Source organism: Ostrinia nubilalis, chromosome 13, assembly GCF_963855985.1.
Source record: "Ostrinia nubilalis chromosome 13, ilOstNubi1.1, whole genome shotgun sequence".
Classification (NCBI taxonomy): Eukaryota; Metazoa; Arthropoda; class Insecta; order Lepidoptera; family Crambidae; genus Ostrinia; species Ostrinia nubilalis.
In genome coordinates, this window is record NC_087100.1 from 3,750,232 (window position 1) to 3,778,208 (window position 27,977).

The 27,977-nt window shown below is 37.2% G+C and overlaps 2 protein-coding genes across 2 annotated transcripts; one reads left to right on the forward strand and one right to left on the reverse strand.

Annotated features, from left to right (window-relative positions):
* The first annotated feature begins 396 nt into the window (after positions 1-396).
* Positions 397-2,300, forward strand: LOC135077423 (uncharacterized). The gene is made up of 3 exons (XM_063971956.1): positions 397-623; positions 1,254-1,515; positions 1,848-2,300. Exons 1-3 carry the CDS (start codon positions 604-606, stop codon positions 2,001-2,003), a joined length of 438 nt encoding a protein of 145 aa, XP_063828026.1. The 5' UTR covers positions 397-603; the 3' UTR covers positions 2,004-2,300.
* A 6,975-nt stretch (positions 2,301-9,275) lies between these two features.
* LOC135077424 (opsin-3) lies at positions 9,276-26,398 on the reverse strand. The gene is made up of 8 exons (XM_063971957.1): positions 26,169-26,398; positions 25,196-25,387; positions 20,309-20,524; positions 19,671-19,801; positions 17,273-17,412; positions 10,928-11,121; positions 10,493-10,594; positions 9,276-10,144 (listed from the first exon to the last, which is right to left on the reverse strand). Exons 1-8 carry the CDS (start codon positions 26,222-26,224, stop codon positions 10,027-10,029), a joined length of 1,149 nt encoding a protein of 382 aa, XP_063828027.1. The 5' UTR covers positions 26,225-26,398; the 3' UTR covers positions 9,276-10,026.
* Positions 26,399-27,977: the final 1,579 nt, after the last annotated feature.

Sequence of the window (27,977 nt, forward strand, 5' to 3'; positions counted from 1 at the left end):
TATGTTTGACTGTGGTTTGACATTGATTAGTATTTCATTTTACGCATGCATGATATTATAATTAAACAATTATATTGTTTCCGCTAAATGTACCTATAATATTTGTAAGCAAACATCATAATCACTAATTTAATTATTGATAGACATTTATTATTAGATAAAAAGCTCTTTTATAGTTACAAATTCGATTAGAATTCCGGATTAAAAACACACAAATACGCAGCAATACGCTGTATAAGCTGCTTTGTCATTGAGCCTATTCTAAAAAAAGTAACATTTGAAATCTTGATGCTGGTGCATTGAAAAATCCTTTAGTTTGATTGGTCAATGCTGAGCGTCCTAGATTATTTAGCCAATCAGAATACATCTTGAATTCACACGAGTGCAGCTGATTGCTTTTTGACAGTTATCTGTCATGTCTGTCGTGTTGTGTGGCGTCTCGACTATTTATCTTTAGAATCGTATTGTTATTTACAGATTTTTTTACATTAAATCCTTTATTTCGAAATGTATTAGAGCTTAGGCTTAGCATTAATTAGTTTCACATAAGGATTACTCATAGAATTTAGCATAGGAGGTTAAAATCGTGTGCTATTTTGAAACATGGACCGAAACAATATGAGGTACGTTGCTTTTCCTTTCGCTAGCACGATCGCACTTTCACGCACTAATCCGCGTTTATTTTTAAAATTAAATGGAAGCACATTGCAGAGTAAAGATCATTTTTTCTAACCTAGTTTACAAAACGTTTTACATTGGCAATCTTATAATAATCGCGATATGCAGTTCGATTTTTTGTTTCTTTGTGGTCGAATGATAACGCATTTTGTTCCCGTTATTTGTACATTGGAGATAGCGTGTTTATGTACCTAATCCGCCACTTGAGTAAATAATGTTGGTTTTCGAGAGAAATCGTGTTTACATTGATTGGAATAACGTTTTGTTCTTGTTGTTGTTATGGTCTAGTGCCGCGTTATCGTGCCACGCGAACAAGGCATCGATATCATAAACAGATTGTAATAGTACATAATTTGCACAATAGCTGAGATAACTTGGTAACTGACCTTCTTTTTATCTTTGTTCCAATTTGGTGATGAGTATTTTCAACTTTATAACAATTTTATTTCCTGGCTTTCTTTGTCTTCATGACAAAAAAAAAATTTTATTAAACAAAAGATAACAATTTTATTCAATAAAATCTGTGAAACAATAATAAGTATGTAAACAAGCAACCATTTTCATGTGAATTCCAGATCAAGCTATGTGAATAGTGGCCCGAGATCGTTGCCCCATATGGGTGGAAGCAAACGTCACAATGGCAACGGGCACAACGGTAACGGTCACAATGGTAACGGGCATGGACATGGACACGGACATGGACACAACAGCAACGGCCACAATGGAGCACGTCTCAGCCCACCGATGCCGTCTCCACAAGTCAGCGCCCACAATAACAACAATAACACTAACCAGCACGACGATCTCATCAATTACATTTATGAATCTTGGAATAAGGTGATAATCTTGCACTTTTACTGCATACCTAATACCTTAGTTAGATAAATTAACAGTCTATGTGATTTCTTATGTTTTACACAAAGGCAAAACAATTAAATGAGCAGAATAAAATATTTAGAAACAAAATTCAAATTCAAATTTCTTCAGGTGCTCCAGGTGCTTTTACATTTCTATATTGCAATCAAAGTAAATACTAAATACTTGTGGTAGAATATCCAAAACACAGAAAAAGAAACTTATAGTACCTATAGTCTATAGAAATTAAATATTTATGTACAAATATGTTAAAGTCCATTCAGCATTTTCAATTGAATATCATCAAATTCCAGGTGACAAGGGATTTAGAACGAGGTGGTGACGACGCGAAATATTACCAGGAAGTGATGGGTCCCCGTCAGTTGGCCAACTTCAGACCGTTCAACCTGGAGGAGTGGTGGGCTCGCCGCCTTCTGCAGACCATAAACCGCAATAAACACCGGTCTTAGTTCCCGATTAAACAACCGTGGTACAATGTTTCATACCGTTCGTTCAAATTTTCATTGATGACCATATTATTTCTTTTGGTGTTTTTTATTCTGGTTAAGTATTTCATTCTTCTATTTGTTTGGGGGCTTGTTATTATTCTAGCCTAATAATAACATGGCAATTATTTGATAAAAACTGCATACTATTGAGTTTTTTACTGCATGTACGTACAGTCAGCGTCAAATAGTTCGAGACACCCAGTGACCAAAAAGTTGATAACCTTATTCCGATTGTAACAAAGACGTGTTGCGAACTTTTTGGCTGTACTATGGGTTTCTTAAAATCCTCGATTTTTGGATACACAGTCGTAGTGACTATTCTTAATTTCAAAAGCAGGCCTCCGAAAATGTAACCTTTAAATTAAGTAACATTTTAATTTCTACAAATTATAAATTAAAATGAAACATTGTACCAACTATCTCATTGACAATCGTTTTTGATATTTCTCTTCTGACATTAGTTTCCCTTCATTATGTTAACATTTTAGAACCACCATGTAGTTTTAGAACCATATTGACCAAGATAATTAGAGTTTCACTAGCTAATTCTAACTAATTACTTTTGTCTCGTAAAAATCTATTGTTTTATACATTCATAATAACTGTCATTGTAACTGATTATGACTAAATAAGCGTAATCTGTCTACCTTGTACAATTTCATCCTTAAGTTTTCCATATTACGGGATTCGAAAGGTAGAAATTCTGATGACATCATGTCAGTATAACAAGGACCTCCTATGAAATTAGACTGAATTGTTTTGACTCAAAAATGAATTCAAGTCTGTGATATTTCACAATATTGAGAAACAAATCACTGTCTTGAATCCATTTGTGAGATAGATTTGTGTCAGAGTACTATTTCATAGAATGGGTTTAAAAAAATTATAAAACCCATTTAAATCATAGAGTAGGCGCCATTTTACGTGACGTCGCTCATAGCTCTAGTTATCGTGGTCGAGAATTAAAATCGATGCATTTTATACATCGCACATTGCATGAAATTATATTGAGTTTACAAAAGAAATCAAGGAAATAAATCTTATTAATATTCCCGTAGAATCGATTCGAATCGACGCTTTGTAAATGTGCCCTAAGTATTTATTAACTTTTTCAAATTAACATTTTACAATTGTGATATAATTTATTTAAAACTAAAACACGAAGAAGCAATAATTGTAGTTGACATGAAGTAGGGAAACAGTTTATCGAAGTAGGAGATCACTAGTTATTGTAAATAAGTTAGAGTGAATTAATATTTTTATTTTAAAGTAAGAGAATGTTTAGCAGTAACTGGAATAGGATCAGCTAGAAAACTTGTTTTAATATTTGTGACTTGTGAACGCTTTCAGATATTGAGATTTTTAAACAAACCATTTAAGACATGAACTTGAGTTTGTTTATTTATTATCAAACTAGAGTGTATTGTCAATGATAAGTAAAGTAAATACTTCAGGAAAGATCAATTACATTCCATACGCTATTCTGTACTTAGCATTTGAAATTATTGTAAATAGATTTTAAGTAATGCAGCGCTGCCTGATTATGGATTTGAATAAAACATTTTTCAATAAAATTACTTTGTTTTATTCACAGCTTCAAATGAGCTTACCCTGAGTAACCGTATTCCTTAAACAACCGTATCGATTTTCGTATAAAAAAGAGATGGTACTCTTTACGTACCAAAATTAGATATTATTTATCGCACTAGTGCTAGCTAACGAAGCCAATATAGTCTCGAAAGTTTGAAACAATTTAATAATATTGTAATCTTGAGAACAGCCTCATTTGGAAAAAACATAGACACCAAAACCTTACATTGCAAAACTCGGTTCCTGTGACTATCTTGGTAAAACTATGATAGTATATGGATAGTTACCATAGCCGTCGCCTCAATGTTTTAAAAGTCAATCAAAAGTTTTATGTTATTTTATCTCGTGTGCGTAAATAAGTAATGTTTTGTGTACACAGGTCGCATGCTCTCTCCGCTCCAGTGAACATTATTAAAATATCTTCGTGAAAAGGGTAAACGACTAAACTCGTGTTATTTGCGTGGGTTTTCCTCTTCCATGTAAAATTTGTTATGCATTGATATGAAACAAATTGTAGGGATGGAATAATTGTTTGGTTTTTAGTTAATTTAATGAAGCATTTGCGTAAAAAAGCAATAAAAATGCTTGCTCGTTTTATTACATACGGTTCCGTAGCCAAATGGCACAGAACGGAACCCTTATAGATTTTTGTTAAACCATGGGTCTCTCACTTGTCTTTGTCTCTACATTTCTCTCGCTGAGCTTTAAGCGCGGTATTATTACTCAAGTGGTAAAAACTTAAAAAGCTTGCAGTCAACTTCTACAAGATTCATTATTGCTAGTCTAAACTTCGCTTTAGGCTTTCTCAGATTCTGTGGCATGTCGTTGGTCATATCCCCATCCAATTCTAATACCATGCGCCCTAGTCCGGGTTCGCTTCGTGGTTGAGTCAAATTCGAAAACTTATTTTTTCTGTAGCGCGTTAGTAGCGTTGCCAATGCGACTAACGCGCGTTAGTAGCGATGCTGCTGTCGAGAAAGATTCTGTGTGAAAGTCGCCGTGGGCGAGGGCCCTAACAGCATAAGATAAATACCTTAGTATTACCTTAGTTAAGTAACAATGTAGATAACATGCTTTTATTTATTTCTGTATCTTAGAGGACCATGTTTATTGTCCTTTCATTTTATACCTCATAGAAATTCAGAATAGGCAGGGAGCTGTGGCTCTATTTTCCGTCGTATTACCCAACCAACAAATGGGGTGTACTCGAAAAAATTACAAGACCTCGGTAAAGGATGAGCTTGCTATTTGGGCAAACACAGTCTCATATAGTTGAGAGCGTTTCCCGGATTCATATCTGTGTATGGTCGTATGTCAAATAAAGTGGGCTGCTCAAAGCGTACTTGGTTTTGCGGCACGGTCTCCCAAACTTGGAATCAAGGCAGCCACTTCTCTACATAAAATATGAAATTGAATTGTTCAATTAATAAATATTTCATGGTTGCATAAAATAATGTATATTACAGTTATCGAAGTAGGTATCAATTCTTAACCCTTAGATTAGCACAAAAGAAGGTGCATGAACTTGTCAACCTTTTTTTTTGTTAATCTAAAGAAATACAAGGGCCTGTTTTATACCAAAATTGCTGATCTTCATCAGGGACTTACTTACCTATCCCTGATAGACTACCTATTTATTAGAATCCTTTTCTGTCTGAACCTTTGGTTTCTTCGATCGAACTTTATTTTGGATCTCGAATTAAGATATCCATCTGGCTGTTAGATAAAGTCATCTAAAACCTTTATTTGTTATTTAACAAACCGAAGATGATGGTGATGTCCGATGTAACTTGTATGTGCCAGTGAAAGTGGCATTTCTTAGAGATGAGACGTATTTACTAGAACAGATCCACACACTAGGTATTTTACAGTACTAGGCGGCACCTATTCCAATTTTTTAAATACTTGATCAACCTAGTATTTTATAAATTACACGATTTCCGACCCTGTCATCAAAGTAATAGAGGTTATTATTGCGTAATCCGTAGTCGTGTATTACGCGCACCTAGTATTTCTCGCTAAGCTTATGTGCGAACGTAGAGATTCACTCCGTCTCTGTCTGACCAAACAAATTTGAGCGCGACGAAGCAAACGCACACAAACGTAGTCAAACCATATTCATGTAAATAAGAAAAAATATGTAAATATTTTTATGAAATTGATATCTTTTAAATACGCCAACTTTTAAGTTGACAGTCCTAAGCCTGTTGACGTATGAAGGGAGGAATTATTATTCAATTTCAAATTGCATTATTCATACTACGGTTGTATCTTTTCGAAGAAAATTGTATTTTAGTCATATTACGTAGATTAGTCCGCACTAGTCGCGTCAAGTATGCTAAATTACTACGTACTAGGTGGAATAGGTATTTGGATCGAGTATTAATAAATACTAGGAATAGGTGCACCTAGTATCAAATTTACCTAGTATAACCCATCTCTAGCATTTCTCTCCACGCCCCATAAGGGGATGCCAATTGCACTTTGGGAACCAATGCCCTGTATACGTAGAGTAGAGGCACAGGCGACCGCGTTCAGCTTAGGCAACTTGCGCCGTCTAATGAGTTTGAGAACTTCGCAACAAGGAGATTACTACTTTGTTTTTTATTCGCTTGTTTGGGTAGCGGCTAATTAGGTCTAAACAATAAACACTCGATGTTGAATTAGCAAAATTGTTTTTTATGGAGTGGGCGTTTTCTTTTGTTTTTCTGAACTGAATCTTCCTTACTACCCTGTGATGAATGAAATGGCTTGGTTATCTTTTGGTACATACACCTAAACTCCATCCAAGTGTTTAGAAACGAGAAAAAAGTGCACGTGTTTAGAAACCAAATCTAAAACTCGATTCGAAGTCAAGCATAGATTCAAGTCCTATCCCATTAGATTAGACCAAAGGTAGGTAGGCTTGAGTCTATTTTTTAGCATAAATCGATACTTGAGTACTAGGACTCCGTTGAATTAGCTACAGACTCCTGGGGGAAAACACGGAGGTTTGTGGGCAAACTTGGCGCATGTACCTATGTGACTGATTGTCCATTCGTCAGAGGCCCACATATGTATAACTTGCTATACGTAAAGTTTTGACTCCGTGAATTTAAAAGCTATTGAACAAGAACAACAACAGACATTTCGTTCGTTCGTTCGTTCGTTTCAGCCAAATGACGTCCACTGATGGACAAAGGCCTCCCCCAAGGATTTCCATAACGACCGGTCCTGCGTTGCCTGATGCCTACATCCAGGCTCTTCCCGCGACCTTCACCAGATCTTCGTTCCACCTAGTGGGAGGCCTGCCCACGCTACGTCTCCCGGCCCGCGGTCGCCACTCGAGAACTTTTCTGCCCCAAGACAGAAATTTACTTACCTCAAATTCGCTCGCCTCCTAAAATGTGCCGCCCTAGGCTCCAGTTTACTGGTAAATACACTTTCTATAGGTAAGTACAGATACGTCAGCAAGTCAAGCTAAATACTATTTCTACATCGACCGGTCCTGCGGTGCTCGCCCAAATTCAATAGTAAACCGTTTTTCACTTAGGGTAGGTTGCGCCATCTTACTTTAACTTTGACAAACGTCAAAAATCTGTCAAACTCCATACAAAAAGCACCGATTATCGTTAAAGTTACGGTCAAAGTTAGAGGTGGTGCAACTCAGCCTTTGATAGGTAAGTAGATATGTTACCGCTGTGCTTTTGGTCGTCAGTTTTAAATTTAATTAACGCGGAGCAGCGTGATGAATCGATCTGCGGTCGCAGGCGCTGACGTAATTGATCGTCTTCGCAAATTAAACTGAAAAACCCCGGGATGAGGTAGAAATGTAGGTTACCCGATTTAAAGGTAGACATATTGTATTCTTTTAAAGACCTAACTACTATAAACCTGATATTTCGGCATTGATATTTAGGGCCTCTAAATAAGTGTGTTAGCCTACATTTGAGGATATACAGTTACAAGCAGTTTGAACTTCTACAATAATATTCTATAGGAGTTGTTGCTCTCACGTTCCGCCGCACTTATATGCAGGCTTATATCTTCAGAGTCTTGATTTAGCTGCGTTCCGTTTAATAGGAGAGAAGCATTTATAATAAGACTTGATATTCTTCAAGCAACGATATTTTTATTTCAAGATTTTAACAAAAACAAAAAATCTTTACTAGGTATTTTATCTTTTCCTGGAAAAGTTTTCCATAAGTAACTAAGTAGGTAGTTAAGTGAATACAAAATGTAATTTAATTTGAAACTAAATTGAAGTCCTTTTCAAGAAGCCATACTACTTAAAGCAAAATATGAAACTGATGCAATTCAAACGCTGAAGCATCGTACCGATATTAAAAAGCAGGACGAGTCCTTTCAACGTTCCGTTTTAATTTCATGAGGAATGCTAAAGAGCAATTAAGGGGGAATTAACAAATAATTTATTCTTCGAATAATTTGCATGCAAACTTCATTATTTGCCTTTGTCAATTAATCATGTTCCCAACCTGATAATCAAACTGAAATTGAGAATGTACTGATAATGTTGAAGCGAATCACTATAATTGTTTTGTATTTACATTCGTAAATTGTGAATTGTTGTTAATTCAATTCGCGTTGAAAAATAGCCTAAGTTCTTTCCCTGTGTCCTCGATTCAGCCAAATGACGTCCACTGCTGAACAAAGGCCTCCCCAAGGACCGGTCCTGCGCTACTCGCATCAAGCATCAAGGCACTTCCCCACGACTTTCACCAGGTCGTTGGTCCACTTAGTACGTCTTTCGGCTCGTGGTCGCCACTCGAGAACATTCTTCTCCAGCGGCCATCAGCTCTACGAGCTATGCTCCGCCTGGCGCCTACTGCCACTCACTCAAGTTATACAATTGTGCGGGCTATGTCGGTTACTTTGGTTTTCCTGCGGATCTCCTCATTTCTGATTCAATCACGCAGGGAAACTGCAAGCATAGCACGCTCCATCGCCTTTTAAGTAACCCCCGTGTCCTCTCTCTTTACAACAATTCATCAAATCGGTTCAGTAGTATGCATGAAAATGAAACAAACTGACAGAGCTATAGTTATATTATTAGTATAGATCCGCGCCACCCGTTCTTTTTATTAAGCTGAAATAGGTCACTAGTTCGCCACTGTAAAATCTTATTTGAAACAAAGACCTATTTTTCTTCGGAGTTTCTCTCATAAATTTTCCAATATAGAAAATTTAATAAAACCGTTATAGGAAGCGGTTGAATTGTAGTTAAAGCTGATCTTGTCATAAAAATGCCTATAGCGGGTTTATTGTTCATTAGAACAGTATTTCCTTTATAAAAGTTGAATGGCTGGGATTTGAACGTGTACCTTCACAAAAAACTCTTTAGTGCCGATAAACCGTTTGCGTATTTTTTTATTACGAGAGCTAGCTTCTGCCAATACCTACTTATTTTCTCTCGTATGGATTATGTTCAACTACTGCATCGATCGTATTCATGGATTTAAACCTCTTTTACAAGAAAACTGGTGAAAATCCTATCTAGCCAGTCTAGCCTTTTCGAAGATAGTTACTTCTTTCTTCTTTTCTTTGAACAACGTGTTTCCTTTCTTTTGAAACTTTCCAAAAGATTTTTTAATACAACTGATACCAGAGAAGGAGATAAAATGTGGAAAAAATAAATAAAACAAGTTCTAATTCAAAACTTTTATGTATTTGCTTCATAAAAATATAGCCGTTAGTCGTCAGGATCGATCGGTTATCTTTTTTTTTGGTTTTTATTACATTGCTTCGTCAAAAAAATAAACTGGAAGATTCAGATACCGTTTTACTTGCGCAAATAGTCGTCAGTTATTCGTAGTTGATGCAGAGCTGGTGTAATTGAAATTGTCAATTAATTTAAGTACCCTTAATGATAAGATAGAGTAGGTACTTCGTTACTTAGCCTATGGACGGATGATTGGACAGAGAGCATCACATTGCGAGGTTAATATAAGATTTTCTGCAAAGAAACTGCTTTAAAATACATAAATACTTATTAGCGAGGTAAAAATAAATAAGCATTAATTTTATTAATTATTAAAATTACTAAGCATAGACCTGAGGCATAGACCTAAGCAAGCATCTAGCTAGCTTTGCTGGGGTTTAAAGCTGTTTTTTCGCAAGAATGTTTACCGCGCACTCATGCGCATTATTCTTATAAAAACGTCATTAGATTCAATAGAACTTAATTCAGCAACAAGCGCATTCATTTACGAGTATAAACGTCATCAGATTCAATACAACTTAATTCACAAATAAGCGCATTCAAAAAGCAACCCAATATCTCCTGCAATGTGACACAATTTTACAACTTCAATCGCACCAGCTCTGTCTCCAGTCATTTGTTTAGTGTCGATACGCCAGCTTTGCTCAGCCAGTCAGTTGTTTATCAGCAAGTCCTCTAGGCCTCCGCTGGGGCTGGCTGGGACTGGGCGGTGGCTACGCTGGTGGATGTGGATACGGAGTCAGGGTCCTGTTCACGGACTCCCATCCAGGGGAGACGCTTCTGGAGCTCCGCCCTGTTGGAATAAGGGATATTTTAGACTTCTTACACTTGTGCCTAAGTTAACACCAGAGTTTGATGCAGAAGATAGCTCAAATTTAATTTAATTTTTTATTAGTACTCGTACCACTAGTTCTTTGTAGGTACCCTACCATTTCTGTTATCAATAATCTCATACAGCAATATTAGTATTTGTCTAGAAGCGAAATTTTTACAGAGTGCTTTGAGTGCAGTTTCGCAAGATTTAAAGATGTTGTCAAGTAGCCCAAAATATTTTCTTTAATTTTGAAATTGTTTTGGCGGTTGCCAGTTCTGTTATATTTCTATAACCTTTTATAGGGGAAAAGATGACTCTTGTTCATACCTGTATCTTGGATGGTTAATAGCGTACACCCATGGGTCTATGCATGAGACCACCTTACAGCACACAGCTGGGATCATCGTAGCTACGGGCGTTAACAGACCCCTGGAAAAACAACCAGCATTTCTTACAACTCAATAGGACATGAGCATTTAAAGATAAATTGTTAAACAGTAGCTACAATATGACAAACAACATAAGATCTAGAATTTTGGGTTGAAAAATGCAAAACTAAGTGGTCATCTTTATTTACGAAAACAACTCATGATCCTCTCTCTGAATTTTACATCCAGCTAATTCTTCGTTCTTTGTCGAACGATCTCTGTCATTAGCTTTTTCAGCTCAGCTGAACCTGTCTTATTCTATTAGTATCAACATCTTGTGTCAGCGTATAAGACTTCTACTTGTGATACCTACTTGATGTAATCACATATTTACCTGTCACCAAAGGCGCCGGTCATCGTAACGAAGGCGTATGGCGTCCACGCACATACGAAAAGGAAGAAGATGGTAAACGCCACTTTGGCGATGCGAATCTCCACGCTTCGACCGGCATCCTCCTTGTTGGAGGCGAGGGACTTGACGTTCATCTTCTTGGCTTGCTCTTGCAGCATGCGCTCGTGGAGGCGTACCTTTGGAAGAATAAGGATGGTTAAGACTGGTGGCTTCAACCGGCATCCTCTTTGTTGGAGGCGAGGGACTTGACGTTCATCTTCTTGGCTTGCTCTTAATGAAAATGGATAGTACTGGTGACTTTATGGTGACTGAGTTTGATTCAGCGCACCTTCTTGGCACTTGCCTTATGACATTTGTTTTGAGGTGCTAGTTCAAGGATCTTCTTAAGGGGTACCTTAAGGGTCCTTTCCTTTCCTTCCTTCCATTTTTACGTGTACTTATGTGTAAAATTTTGGTCAAAAAGAGAATAAATATGTTTCTTCCACGATTTCTGTTAATTGGCCTTTGGAGGCTACGAACTATTCTGCCTCGGTGTCTACTCTAAATCTGACTCTAAATATTTAACACGATAGTTACCTAAGTACTATACGTAGGTACTCGTATTTACATCACATTGTAATGTTATACTCGTAATGCGAGTCAATGTTGTCATACTGTAATGTTACACTTTATTACAAAGAGCAAAAAGTTCCGAAAAAGTTTTCTCGTCTCATGACTCTCATGTAACTTCAAGAAAGTGTGAATTAATTAATGTAACAGTGTCTGAATAAGTGTACCTTGAGCGATACTTAACATTGTAAGCGTATGTTACTTAAGTGAAATTTGTACGAAGTTCTCCGACGAAGTTTGCTTTAACATAGCAAACACGTCGGAAGCCATTCTCTTGGGATTGTGCGAGTCAAGTAAGATTATTAATTATCTGCTCAATTCGAGTATTTAATAAAGACATGATATTATTAAACTTTCGTTCAAAACTGCTAGAATTACCGTATTGAATTATTGAATTTTAGCCGGACTTTACTCGTAATAGGAGGGTCACGTTTTTTCAAGTACCTACATTTATGTAACTACATAGTTTTCATAGGAAGTCTTATTCTTTTACGTAAGTATTTATTTCAATTTCTGTTGCGTTACAATATCCAAGTTTAACCATTTACTTGAGGAATACCAATAAAAGTCTGACGTATAAAAGTCTTTAGGTACGTTAAGGTATTGTGTGAATATCTATACTCATATTCCAAAGCAGAGGAGTTTTTTTGCTTGAATGCGCTAATTTCAGGAACTAGGTACTGGTATGTACGATATGTTTTTTTTGTGTTGGATAGCCCATTTATAAAGATTTAACATCACTCTACAGCCAATAGGGGCGGAGCAGTAAAGAAAAATGTTGCAAAAACGGGAAATATTATTCAAACTATTTTCACGCGTATGAAATCGCGGGCACCGCTAGTCTAAAATATCTATCTACGTAAATAATAGAAATATTCTGTTCATTCCCATCCAGGCTTCCTACATTCGTATCCCTTTGATGTAGGAATAAATTAATTTCCCGGGAAACCTCAGCCTCACAATATGGGCTCGTTATAAAAACACAATACGATTGTATTAAGATTCCCGCTCTGCAAGATGGGCCATTTCAAATTGGATATCTGAAATAATTTAGGTTAACATTCAGAAATGTGAGGGTAAGTTACTACGGAAGCTTTGGTGTCGTTACATCTTTAGGCACATTATTATATGCCTATGCTTTTGATCTACATTAATTACTTATAATTGGTAGGATTTTTGATTGTTTGTATTAGATGGACTTCGAAACTACTACTGGATTGATTAAAAAAAATCACTTTATTTCTGATGAACTTTGGCGTTACGAAGTTCGCAGTCAGAAAAACTTTTATTATAAAACGCAGCGTGGGTACCCACAAGGTGGACCGACGATATCATAAAGGTAGTAGGGAAGCGCTGAACGCAGGTCGCTACCATCAACATGGAAAGCATTGGGGGAGGCCTATGTTCAGCAGTGGACGTCCTATGGCTGATGATGATGATTGTTTGCTATTAGTTTCAAGTTTGTTCATTTAACCATTACATAGTTAAAATCATGACTAGTATTACTAAATCTGGGCTTTAGTTAGTCACAACACAACACAATAGTTAACTACGTATAAAAAACTGGGCTTTAGTGTGATCACAAGTATGTGACCGGATCACCGGACTTACCATGCCGTGTAGAGTAGCTAGAGTATAGATGAAAGACCCCATAATGGCACAAGAAGAAAGCTCACCCCATAGATATGTAGGTACTTATATCGGTGGGAGAGAGCGCAAACAGCGCTCTCCGGTCAGTCGCACTCGCATGCTTTATTTCGCGATATTGGAACTGTTGTGTACAGTTGCGTACAGTAGTGCTACGAAATTTTTATTTTTGAAATCTGCTGTATGTTCAACGAAGCAATATACTTAAATGGTTGGGTTTTTGTGTTGGACAAGCAATGCACAGAAGTAGCAAGTAACAAGAATGGTAATAGTACCACAAAAAATAGTTTTCCAAGCAGAATTTTTTGCCTTCAAGTAAGCGTCATTATCAAAACCATGATAAATTAAAACACTCCCACTTATGTTGCTTGACACTCCCGTGTGGCATAACTTGAACTCATAGTGGCGTTTTTATTTGATTAATTAACGGTTGTAAATTACTATAGCCCCTAAATATTCGACACTCTCAACCTTCATCAAGGACACTTAAAACATTAGGTGTCATATAGGCTGGATTTTGTTGGTAACTCTTAAAATCTGACACGCCTATTTGCCATTCTGTTACGTAAGATAAGAATAATAAATGGAAGACACAAGACCAATTTTATTCTTGCCTCAATTTTTTTTCTCATCTTTTCCTCGCGAGCGTCCGCAATACAAAGAAACCTGGGCGGGCGGCGGAACAAGGGCAGTTTCCGCTTTTATAACATTCCTCGCATACCGTAAGGGCTGCACCTCGGGGGAAACTTTTAATGCACTCTCGAACTTTAATCAATTTGTCGCCATTGTCAAAAGATGTGAAATGGTTCTTGAAAATAATGGCAATTCTGAAGTGTATGAAATATCATGTTGCAGCGAGATTTCTTTATTGGGGTGGGAATTGGTTTCTGAAGACGTTAATTAAAACGTACTTACCTACTTATTTGGGATCTTGGGTAGAATGAGCGACTGAGCTACGTTAAAAAAATGGAATTGTAGTTCTAATAGGTCTGATATTGCAACATCATGCAATCCAAAGCTACGTAGGCTGATAATAATAGATTCAAAATAAATTATTATTTGTATGCCTCATGAGCAAAAAGTAATAATTACTTACTTCAGCAGGTATAAATTAAGCTTTAGGCGATCTACTAAGTTGATCCCTTAGATTTTTATTATACTCGTAATAACCGCCTTAACCCTTTTATGTTTGATAATAAGATTAAACTCTAAACAGTAATTATAATTATAAATTACCAAACAGCCAAAACATCCTCATTATACCCACCGAAAGCACGTGCCGTGCCCGTTAATTGGAAAATATTCTCCCGGAGGAGGAAAAATCGCGAAGTAATAAATGATGGGATCACTCCCGTTAGCGTCGGAGCAGCCGTCAGCGGCAAGGACTGATTCCCTCTTTAGGGGTTCAGTTATGTAACTAATTGGACAGACGACGATGAATCTTCCCATTAAAACTTATATTTCAGTAGAAGTAGAGTAGTTGAAATGTAGGTGAATTTAGAGTAAATGATAGTGTTTCTAAGTAGGCAGGTTGGTGGTTTGAAGTAGTTTTAGCGTGTTACATTGAACACATTGTCGTAAAATATCTAAGTAACGTTCTGTTAAATCTTAAGTTACGCTCTAAGTAAGATGTAACCGCACGGAGTTTGTACAATGAATTTTTAAGGTAAAAGCACAGAATAGCTCGTTAAAAATTCTTGCTCTAAAGTAAATAACGATGATGGGCAAATCATTAGGTCTAACTAATCACTAAGTTTAATTGAAAACAAAAAAACATTAGGTCTTTTGCCACGCAGGCATTGATTAAACAAGACGCGCTGTAATATTCGTATGCCTGCTAACTACTTCCACTACTAGACCAGATGACGAACTATCAAGAAAATTCTCTAACTTCCGAACCCTAAAACTCGGAGCCCGAGTTCATAATTTATAAAATCGGCTAACAAGTTAACCCGTTCGGTTCACGCCAGCCGCTAATACTTATAATTTAATCAACTCTACAACTCCGCGGCTACGAAATTAATAATTACACAGTATCCTATCCACTCCCATCCGTTTCGAGTTCACAACAATTTGAGGTGACGAACTTTGTAAACGTTTTTCGCTCGCAACTTTCGGTCGACATTTTTCTGTTTCTTTTTTCCTTTCTTTTCCGGACACTCCAGACAGTTCTGTCCGCTGAACGCTGGATTGGTTCGAGTTTCCTTTTTTCAAATCTGTTAATGACAAAGTTTGTTTGTGATTTGTCATTTAGAGCGACTCTAAAATGGAACAAAAGTTTCGATGCGCGGTCTTCCGGTCTTGAAATATTAAAAGGAAGGAAACGATTACAGACAGCTCCTTTTTCGAGATGGTAACATATTGTCTTCAAAGTTGAAACTTTAAATAATTGCAAGGATACAGAAAATGTGTTATACTTAGAACTTTATATTTAGCGAATCTGTCTAAAAAGTGATAAGATTTAATAGTAACTTGTTACGCAGTATGTCCGCCAATAGTCCAAAAATAAGGTGCAGACAAAAAACATGTGCTCACAATAATTTGAATATTGTCAAGTGGGCTGGAAGGGTTGTGCTCCAAAAAATATTTTCCCCAAACTCTTTTCGGGGGTTAATTGAAAACGAGATGGAACATTGAACTAATCATCGTACCATTCGGTTATCGAAGGCAGACCTCGATTAAATAGGTCGGAAACATGCCCTTTCGTCTGGAGAACAATCCCTGGATCTTACACCCCGTTCGTGGTGATTCGAGGACGCGGGAGCGCAAGCGTTTTCACATTGTGAAAAAAATTTAGGTGAAATTGCAATAAAACACTGAAGGGATTAAACCCCATTATTCACGGAGAGTTTTACACTTCCTGATTTCGCAAGATACAAGTTGCATGATTGCTAGCTTATTTGTAACAAAAAAGAAGTAATAAGTACATACCACTTTCACTTTTAAAGAAATGCAATAGTTGTGTGACAGTCTATTTCTCTTTTCTTTGTAAAGTAGATGAATTTTTGCGAATATTTGTTTCAGTAATTATTTTCAAACATCACAACGTGGAGCGTTTTTTTCTCGAATTTGTTCTCAATCAATCTACTGATAATTTAGTTTCAAGAACGGTAGGTATACCGGCTTTTGCTGTTATTCCTATGTATAAAAAGTTTCAAGTTCTCGCGTCCGTACGCTACATGTGCACTACCCATATCTCCGTGAGAAAGGAAATCTATTCGACAGTGAAATTTTGACGTGTATTTTTAAGGCTTAACTGAAGGTTTCAGGACGACGTGTTGAATTTACGTTTGGTTTGAGCTTTATTTCGAAAGCTGGAGAAGTTTTGTTTTTATATCAAACAGTCAAGTTTTTTCTTATTTCAACGAAATTGACTTTGAGTTCTGAGAATAAAGGTACCTGTATGTTTTTAACATGTTTGATATGATTTTTTCGTACAAATCTGTTCAAAAACACATGGCTATCTGCCATGGTCTCTTAGACATGTGACTTTCATTAACTCATTGTGGGTTTTCCGCTAGCGGCCAGTTTAGGTGAGTCACGTTAAGTCAGTTTTTTTTCAAATTCAAAATCTTTATTGCGTAACTACTAAGTGACAATTTCGTTCGTCTCAGCCAAATGAGGTCCATTGCTGGTCAAAAGTCTCCTCCAAGGATTTCCACTACGACGGTCTTGCGCTGCTCGCATCTAGGTACCCAGTCAGCTCAAAAGTCCTTCAAACCTCTGATTAGGCTAGTTTCCTAAAAAAATTTTTTTAGTCCGTCATGTTTAATATCAAAAAATATTGGACACATATATTTTTATTTGTCAATCTAACAAATAATTACATAGTTATGGTGCGTTGAAGTTCCGCACGACGTCACAACGTGCGGCACTTTTATGCACGCATTGACGTCACGGGCCTCTTCTTATGAACTTTGGCGCTTTTTTTTTTATCTTTTTCAATTTTCATTAGTTTGAAAAAGTGAAAAATACGTGTAGAGTATTTTTTGATAAGTTAACTGACGGACTAATTAAAACTCTTGCTTTTTGACCCAGGAAACTTTCATAAAATTTCATAAATATACTCACGGCACCGAACAGCTGGGAGTAGAAGTAGCAGATGAGCGCCATCGGGATGCAGTAGCTCCAGACAAAGATGCAGGCCACGAACACCTTGGTGTCCTGGTCATCGGTGAAGTAGTCGAACGAGCACGTGGTCAGGAAACCCTCTGGATGGAAGAAAAGGTAATGAGGTCAGTTTTGCTGAAATTCGGTTCTTGTGTCTATGTATATTATTGTATATGGTCTAATTTGTAGTGTATAATGACGAAGATGCAGGCCACGAACATCTTCGTGTCCTGGTCATCGGTGAAGTAGTCAAACGAGCACGTGGTCAGGAAACCCTCTGGATGGAAGAAAAGGTAATGAGGTCAGGTATGCTGATATTCGGTTCTTATGTATTTATGGTCTAATTTGTAGTGTATAATGACGAAGATGCAGACCACGAACACCTTCGTATCCTGGTCATCGGTGAAGTAGTCAAACGAGCACGTGGTCAGGAAACCCTCTGGATGGTAGAAAAGGTACGGATGAGGAGTGCCGAAACTAAAGTTCTATATGTTTGTAGTAGGGTCTATTTTCTATTGTCCTAAATGTGTGGTCGTCGGTAAAGTAGTCGAACGAGCACGTGGTCAGGAAACCCTCTGGATGAAAAGATAATGAGGTCAGGTATGCTGAAATTCGGTTCCTATGTGTGTATGTATTCGGTACAATTTCTAGTGTCCTAATGAATCATAATGTGTCATCATCGGTGAAGTAGACGAAGGAGCATGTGGTCAGGAAAACCTCCGAATGGAAGAAGAGTTACGAATGATGACAGGTGTGCTGAAATTAAGGTTCTATTGTGTCTGTGGATACGGTCTATTTTGTATTGTCCTAAATGTGTGGTCGTCGGTGAAGTAGCCGAATCCTTCTGGATGAAAGAAAAGTTACTAATGAGAAGAGTTTTTATGTGTGTATGTGTACGGTTACTTTTGTATTGTCCAGAATGAATCAAAATTTATGTCATGCACTTTTATAGAAGAAACTGACAATGTTGACAGAATTCTTTTCACTGCTTTTTATCACAATTGGTCCAGATTTTTCTAAATATCAAATTGTCCTTCGTCGTCTCTCTCTATTGGTGGAAGATCGAAAATCTCGAATCCCGAAATCTAACAGAGTCGGGACCTACAGTAGGTACATCAAATGTCATTGTTTCAAACCAATGACGTCAAGAGTGTAACGCTCTCCCGACGATTGATAATCGGGATTACTCATCAAATGATGTCCGCCAGCGAAGACAATGAGGTGATCCAAGGACGGATGCACGCAATTTACGAACACAATTGCAACAGCTAATCAGCCTGTTAACTCTGTTTAGGGCTTGTTCTCAATAGCCAAAAGATCCTACGGTTAAATTAGTATATGCACCTTAACCGATTGAGTCCCAGACGGCATTAATTAATGTCATAACAATTGATTATCTATTGTGTCTAGATTCGCGGAGCTTGAAGGATTAATAAGATTGGTAACAAAATATTCAATGAAATCAAAAGTAACAAATTTTACAAAGTACTATAGTGAAACCAATTTGGCAAAGTATTCACCAGTGTAAACAGTTGATCATTTTTTCAAACTCATGGAAAAAGTCTTGGAATGCAGGCTGTACCTACTCATTTGAAATCTATATGGCATAAATATGTCATGATACAGCGAATAGGTTCGCAGCCTGGATTAAATGAATTTCAAATTATACAACTAGCTAGACGAAGGAGTTGTGTATTTATTAAGTATTTATAAGCAAGTTCTAACAACAATGTAAACAAATCCTTATTTACGAGCAAAATGTATTTCGCAGTTTCAAATTCCGTAAATAAACTGCATGATAAATTGTCGCGTTTTGCGGTTAAAGTTACGGATACAGTTTTATTAGCAACAGTGTAACGGCCCGTTTATTATAAATTGGAGGGGTATCTTGTTATTAACAGCTACGAGTGTCGTTTAAACCGGTAGGGATAGCAGTTAAATAAGGTGAAAGCTAAACCTTACCTTTTTTATTCTTCCATTGAGAAGTAAGAAAAAGTATTAGAAGTTGTGAAAGAACATGCCCAAAACATTTCATCGTTTCATTCTCGTCATGTTCTTGAAAACCTATTCACACTTCTTGACCAGTAGGTACCTACTGCAATTTCTATGTGTTCATTGCCCAACCAATCAAGTGTGAAGGAAGTATCTTTTTTAATCACAATGGAGAAGTTCTTGATGGAAAGTGATTATAAGCCAAAGGAACTCCACCACAGTGGAACTGGTTATCTTAATTTAAAGTGCCGAAAATTACTCCAAATTCAGATTATGATAATAATGGATTCACAGTAAAATTAAAAGATGAAGAGGAGTTCGAAGCGAATCGACATTTTAGGTAGCAGAATAACCTGTATGAACTAACCTGGCACAAATCGCCCCCAGATCTTGGCAGCTGGGAGGATTGTGAAAGGCAGGGCCCAGAACCAAGTAAATGCAATAAGCAGAGTAGCTTGGACTTTGTTTATTCTTCCGTCCAGTGGGCAGGAGATGGTCCTGTAGAAAGAAAGAGTTTAGAGTATCTTATGTTATAATGGCAATTTGTTTAATCCAGTGGTATTTGGACCTAGGACTTGAGCAGATAGCTCAAAAACCAGGGGGCTAGAGGCAGTTTTAATGTGGTGAACATGAGCATTAAGCCCACAGTTGTAGACCAAATGGATTCAACATTTAGGAAAGAATCAGATTTTTGGGTTTCACTTTGTGACGACCTATGAGTTGAAGGTATTATGTTTTTAACTTGGTAGAAGAAAAATGAAGTTAAAAAACATCTTTACTATCTTTAGGAAAGCGAAGTCATATTTATAAAATTATAGTAAAAGATAGCTATTTTCGGGACTCATAATCATAATCATAATACCCCTTATTAATAAAAAGTTACACCTAGGATGAACCTTGGATTAAAATGTCATTTCCGTACTAAATGACAATTTAAGCCAGAGTTCAACTAGGGTATAACTTTCATTAATAAGGGGTTAGAGTTAGAGTTACAAATTAACTTACTTGTATCTGTCAAAAGCGATGACAGCATTAGTGATGGCCCCACCGATGCCAGACAAAGATCCCAACACAGCATAGATGTCACACCCGAGCTGGTAGCCCACCAGCCGTTGGTGGAAGGAGTTCATGATGAGCAGAGGCATCTCCAGCATCATCATTAGGTCGAAGATGGCTAGGTTGATGACGAACATGTTGCTTGCGCTTCGAAGGGACTTGGATCTGAAAGACAATATGGTTTATAGCAATTTACTTATTGATGAAGAATATTATCTTAGTGACGCAATCCCTTTTTTCCATGCAGAAAGTCTCTCACAAAGCATACACAGATAAAGTGTTTTATTCGATGTAACGTCTCTACCAAAGCACAGATACAGATAAAACTGTTCAATCAAAGCGTTAAATTCTAATTCTAAGGCTGGGTTGCACCATATTACTTTAACTTTGACAAACGTCAGAAACCTGTCAAACTCCATACAAAAAGCACTGGTTATCGTCATAGTTACCGTTAAAGTTAGGTGGTGCAACTCAGCCTTAATCTTTGCCGTTAAATTACACAATCAACATGTTGGAAAATTTTCATTTGTAAATTATTATTAACTAGCTGACCCGGCGAACTTCGTACCGCCTTAGCGTAGAGATTTTCTTAATATTTTTTTCCGTAAGAACCATCCTTGGACTTCCACAAACATTTAAAAAAAAGAATTATCGAAATCGGTTCAGCCGTTCATTTTTATATATATAGATGGAATTGGAAATTCCTGTTATGTAATAGCTTTCCGCCCGCGGCTTCGCCCGCGTGGTATTTTGTCGTCACAGAAAAACTTTATCTTTTTCAAAAACCGGGATAAAAACTATCCTATGTCCTTTCCCGGGACTCAAACTATCTCTATGCCAAATTTCACCAAAATCGGTTCAGTGGTTTAGGCGTGATGAAAGCAAGACAGACAGTTACTTTCGCTTATAATTATAGATAGATGTAAAATGTATTCTGTGTGTAATGAGTATAGACTGCCGGAGTTCGCCACATATTCACAAAAGAGAAGAAAAGTAGGTCAATATCGGTTTTAAAATCACCATTGGAAAAATACCCCGTAATGGCGTTTAGATACTTTTCCCATTTTGTTTCCATCCTCGACCGATAAAGGGCAGGGTGACGTAGCAAACCGCTTGATGACGTCACACACACCCATCAGGAACCGATACGGATCACATTGGAAATCCATTTTAGCTTTTCCACATTTTTTACTGGCGTAAATGCTTATCTGAGATTTTTATTGAAGTGAAAAGAGCATGTAGGTAAGTGTTTTTTGCGAAGCCTTTATTGCATTTTACGCATTGATGCACCCATTTTTCAAATATCTAAAGAAATATTTTTATAAGTAATGCATTTATAATTAATTATTTCATAGAGACCTTGTGCCTATTGATAAATAATCTACGTTACTACTACTAGTTAGACAGTATACTTACACCCGTATTCACAAACGATGCTTGCTTAAGTGAAGCAGCAAATCTAACGCACAGTATTGAACAGAGCTCTGTGATTGATTCGTGTGTGATCCTGTGCGTCCACGCGCACTGTGAGACCTCATAGTAATGTTTGTATCACGTTATAGTACTTATAACGTTATTATTCCAAAGATGTGTGGCTGCAACATTTTGTTAATCTCTCTTTATTTTGCTTTTACCTTTGAATATAATATTCGATAAACATTAGGTACTTATTGACCTAAAACTACCCTTAATTGTATAGGTAAACGATCTTCGAAGTGATTCCTAATGTAGATAGACATGGAAACGTCTGACAAATGGGAATTCCATGTATGTCCTCATATCATGCATAACTTAAACGGTATAAAGCAAATAATAAATCAGTAATGTGGTTCGAGATCGAATTCCAGCTTTCTAGGACTAACTGACTCGGTTGGAATTCGAAATGGAGTAGTTTGCTAACAACGGATGGCTTGGATTCGTTCAACTAGTTGCGGTGATGTGGAGGGAGAAAGAGGGGTTTGCCTTCCTTGTATCAAAATCGCGCGCGTCCTTGTATCAAATACCCGGATAAAAACTATCCTATGTCCTTTCCCGGGACTCAAACTATCTCTATGCCAAACATCAAAATCGCTTCAGTGGTTTAGGCGTGAAAGCGTGACAGACAGACAGACAGACAGACAGACGCGACGGACAGACAGAGTTACTTTCGCATTTATAATATTAGTATAGATAAGCGTGATCATGGTTAACTGGTAGAGAATTCCACTTTTGTACCGCAATTTTTGTGTGCAATAAAGAGTTTTAAATAAAAAAAATGGTCATACATTAAAAAAAATATTACGCGTCAACTTGAGAACCTCCACCGATTTTTCGTTGGTTCAAAAAATAAAAGCCGTTTCACGCCTAACGTTTTACGATCTTTAACCCGCGAATGTTCTGGAAACAGCTGCAAAGTCTGGAATCTCCCGACGCGTGGCACAGTTACAGACGGCTAGAATAAATAGGATCGGCGCAAAAATGGCGGCGCGAACATTGGAAGCGATTTGAACTCGGGTAGTTCGCGCGACACTTGGTGAATCTTCTTGTTATAGAAACGGTGCTTAAAAGCTTCTACGTATATTTTGCGCAAGGATTTTTGCAAGAATTTAACTGTCATGTTTCAATAACCGGTTATATCGAACTTCAGTAAAGTTTTGATTGTTGAGTAAGCGTAATTCATCTTTAAATCTTTATTTTAAACCGTTATTTATACTTATGTGCAATAAGAGTTCAAAACGCTGGTATGGTTTTTTCAAACATAGTAAAAACCACACTAATTTCTATTGGTCATCTAATCCAAGTTAAACAGCCTTGCAGATTGAATCACTATGGTATCTTGATACATGTTTTAATTTGAAGCTACATTTCGTCTATGTAAAATATTGCTTACAGCTGTAAAATACTGTTTCGTCTATCTAAAAATAATTCTATAGTACATATAGAATTATTTTTAACTGAACTGCAAGTGTTTTCAGGAATAAACTACAATACAACGTTAGCCCGTATCTTCAAACTTATGATTGCGAATCCGTGTTCAGGCTAGGATCAAACTTCTCGTAGGTTCGGGTTTTATTTATCGCGCATTAGATCCACTATTTATTTGCACGAAAAGGGACCGAATAAAGTAGCCCATTTTATGACGGTAGAGCAATATTTTGTCGCTTGTAAGTATACCTTGCCGTGTAACTAGGCGTTCTGTTGTCTAGGATTTTATGTCAGCTATTTCTCTTATACCCTGGGTCTCTTAAGAGTCGAGTGTAAAGGTATTTACTGAAGAAACGTGCTTCATCTTGGAGCTTATCATCACATATCAACTGAGAATGAGTCAGTCGTTATAAAACAGCTGTAAGCAATATTAAAATTAAAGGATCATGACGTGTCTCTTTTGTTTCTCAGCCTTTAATATGTAATTAGGGTAAAGTTATTAGACTACTCACGTAATGAGTGGTTACATAATACCATTTTATATTTAGAGCATGTGCTCCATCTTTTTGTGCGAATGAAGACTTTGACATTAATTTTATAAATAGAGCATAATGTGGCTTTTAAATTATAACTAATTACAATAATTAGGCTATGATCACAGGTCACAGAAACTAAAGGGAGATGTGACAAGGGGGCGGGGCCGGTGTCACAGCAATATGCCCAAAAACAGCCCCCTAGACAAAACGCACTTTTTGATCGAATCGAAAATCGAGTCCGTCAAAACTCCATACAAAAAAGGGGCCTTTCGACCACTTTTCGACTGGTTTGCGATTATAATTTGCACTTTATCTAGACCCACAGAACAACATTGCTCGTGACAGCAATGATGACAGCAGCGACGTCATAATGTAAACAGTTTACATTGCTTGCGTAGTACTAAAGATTATACCCACGTTGAGTACTTTCTACGTTCGGTGATTTCAAACTAAGCGCATTTAGTTGGCATCTCTCTATATCTCTATGGCTATGATAATATTTACTTACCCTGAAAACTCTAACCATTTCACTGATGATAAAGTTATTCTCGTATTTGGCACCAACCAATGCGCTGCATAGTAATCTTTTTTAAGCAAACTAACAATTTTGTTTGCTGTTAAAAATTAAGCTCGGCTTTTCATTCACCAACTTTCCTCTACAGCGGCCAACTAATTTAACTGAAAAACCTAATTTACCAATTTAAATGTTCCTTTTCGTCCTAGTTACTCTCCCAGTCTCTCCAGAGACCGCACTCAAGCGTCGTTCGTAGTTCGTACAGACGAAAGCACGTCAAGTTACACTGTGCACCTTATTTACTTTTGATAAGGGCGATTTTGCTACAAAAACGTGTTTAGTCTTATGTGCTGTTGTACATTAGACATTAATCAAAAGGCTACCATGCAGTAGACGACATTAGAAACCGGCAAACGTTAACTAAATCTATTTTAAATCAACAAATGATTGAGTCTATTGCAATTTCAATAACACCAAGTTCTGTTTGGATGTATGTTATTTACTTTACGTCAGTAGGAAGTCGAGGTGAGAGATTTGAGAGTAAATACAAGGACACAGGGAATAAGTAGGTAAGTACCTAATACTTATTAAACATATTCTAATGGACGACTCTATCACATCATTAGAACGATTATAAGTAACTTATTTAGAAATAAGTTACTAATTACATAATGTCACGTACTAAATACTTATAATTGTTCTAATGATGTGATAGAGTCGTCCATTAGAATGTGTTTAATAAGTAGGTCATTCGTCCAGGAAAAAAAAGGTTGAAGGATCGGGCTAGTAGTAGACGTAAATGTTCACTAACGGAAACTTCTTTGATCAGTTGTTTGAAGTTGAAATGATGATGGTATGAGGTCATCACTCAGCTATACTCACGTGCCAAAGATCCAGATGACAATGCCATTCCCAGTGAGCGAGGTGACCATCAACATGGTGTAGATGAGAGCCAGGCAGTAGTGCCAGTATTTGCTGACCGCTGGGAAGTTGCGCCAGTGCTCGTGGACCAGGTCCTGATGCTCTTCTGGAATGTTCCAGCCGAGCATGTGTTCCACCACCTCTTTGGACACCCTGGGAAAGAAAGAATTTGTAAATGATGATGTAGAGGCGAAATAATGTTCGCTAATCATCATCAAGCTAGCCGAGGATGCGCACCATGATATAATGTTATCTTTAGACGACAAAGGTATGCTTTTATCGTCTAAATACCTATGGCGTACATCTTAGGACATTTAGAGAACACTGCAGGAGCACGACTCTCTCCAAACGGGTTGCGGAGGCCTGATGGGGCATGTCCCTAGTTCCCTACATGTTGTTCGCTGTATATTCCTTTAAAAAATTGTATGTAATATACGAATAACATTATTATTCTGTGGTAATATGGAAATCCAGAAGACCCATTGCTTTACGAATGAAGATCTAAGTAGGTATGTACCTACTACGAATCCGGTGATTTCGGAATACAGTAAAAGGGTCATAAACTGCAAAAGCGGGATACAAAATTACTTCATTTAATCGAAATACAATCTTATAATGGACTTGATCCCGTTTTAAAAGCTCCGACGTCCCGGAAATCCCTTCCGGACAGTTGAAGGCCTTCGTAACTAAAAAACGGGCGCGATTACTTAAGAAAAGTCGTACTATAGTTTGCATGAAGAATAATGATGTCGGTTGTACGTCACAATTCTTTTTAAAAGAGGAAAATTTAAATAGGTCGAGTTAAAGGACATAAAAAAACAAATTAAGAACTTGAACTCGTTATTCCCTCAAGTTGAGGCGGGCACTGAATATTTGTTTTTATTCCCGCATCGCGGGCGGATAGCCTATTTGCATAAGTAGCACAAATACGTACATCTTCAAAGGGTGCGCCACTGGCCCGATGTCGAAGTCCGTGAAGTTTTCCGCCATTTTGTGCGTGTGCTTTGTCAAAATGGCGCCGCGAGAAAACCGATTGCGTATTCGAACACTATTTTGACATCTAACTTAAACTATTGTTGACTGGATATTGGTGTTTCTATGTTATTTAATGACGAAGTGAGTAGTCCGACATTGGATGTCGCTTCTCACTTGTGACCGGTTGAGTGCGCGGAAGGTTTTTATACGCTTCGAAAAGTGCGTGACAGTTAATTCCTTAATTCAATAAAATAGTAAAGCTTCTTATTTATTTGGTCAAGCGTGATCGAATCGCGGTCATTAGTTCTCAATCTGTACAAGTGTAGTCAGTGATTTATAGTTAATTTTCAAACATAGAATAAATAAAATAATTCCACTCTCTAAAATAATACAAAACGGTTGACTTCATTTGAAATAATCTAGAAACCCGATCTAGAGTCTACTAAGTTAAGTCTTAAGAAGTTGGGAGTATAATTATAATGAATGAATGTTGATAACGCAGCTTAGTACAAAAGTCTTATTAAGCGTCCCAGGTTTGATTCCCGGTTGGGTCGATTGCAAAATGAATCGTGTTATTGTGGCTTACGGTAAATCAAGTGAGTGGTGCTAATTTAATATTAATTCTATATGTTTTTTTATTTACTAACTACATCTGTCTCTACATTGAAAGGCATTCAACAATTACAATTATCAACCCGTCATTCAAACCTAAGCACTTAAAATGTTCTCAAAATAATTTCTGCTTTGTCAGTATAATTAATTACCTTTGAGTTTAATTAATGATGAGCAGCTGATTAGGGGCTCACACAAGGGTTCGATCAATAGGATAAAAGGAGTTTGTTCATTATTATTTTTTTAGAAATGTTGATATAGTTTTTTTTTACTGATATTTTTAAAACAGTTTAGAATGTCGCGGACCTCTTTAGTATTTATTAATCAATTAGGTACGTTGCTGAATTTAGCAGAGTGTTAGATTTATGTCTAGGTAAGAAGAATCACTGTCTTTCAGTCGTTGTACGGATGAAAGCAAATTAAGTTGAACACGGAGGCATCTTCTTAGATATAAGGAGGTATAGCGTCTATATTACACAACACATCTACACTTTTACACACAACAGCACACATCCTACATCCATCCCTGATGCCTTTTTTTTCGTCTTCTGTGTGTACTTTTCATATTTCGATTTATTGGTTCCTTAAATAACGCTTCAGCTTAGCCGTACTTAATTCTACCTGTTAATCGTTATTCTTTCCTCCACAGGACAGGCAATGCCTAGTGTGGAGGTCTGTCTTTTAGTTATTGTATTGTTTGATTCTGGAAATAAATATTTTCATTTTCATTCATTCATTTTCATTTTCATTCAATTACCTAGTCTCATGTCCTAATAAAAAATATTTTTGGAATTTCGTCGGTTCGTGTTCGACGGAGTTCTGCGGTAACAGTGGTTTTAATATCGTGCGGATTTCCTCACGGACGCGGGATTGCCCCGCACGATATTAAAAACTACTTTAGTACCAAAAAACATACAGACGAATTGAGAACCTCCTCCTTTATTGAAGTCGGTTAAAAAGTATACAACAAATGCTCAGCCATAATCGTTCGCTCTTTCTTTGTATTCGCGCGGGCATCGCGGCGATCCCGTCATGCACCGCGTGCTTTGAATTCACCCCTATTCTAAAGGGTGACGTCGGCACATATGTTTTTAACCAGGTTCGGATCTTGGAAGGGTCACTTTGTAATAGCCATAAAAAATAGAGAATTCCGTTT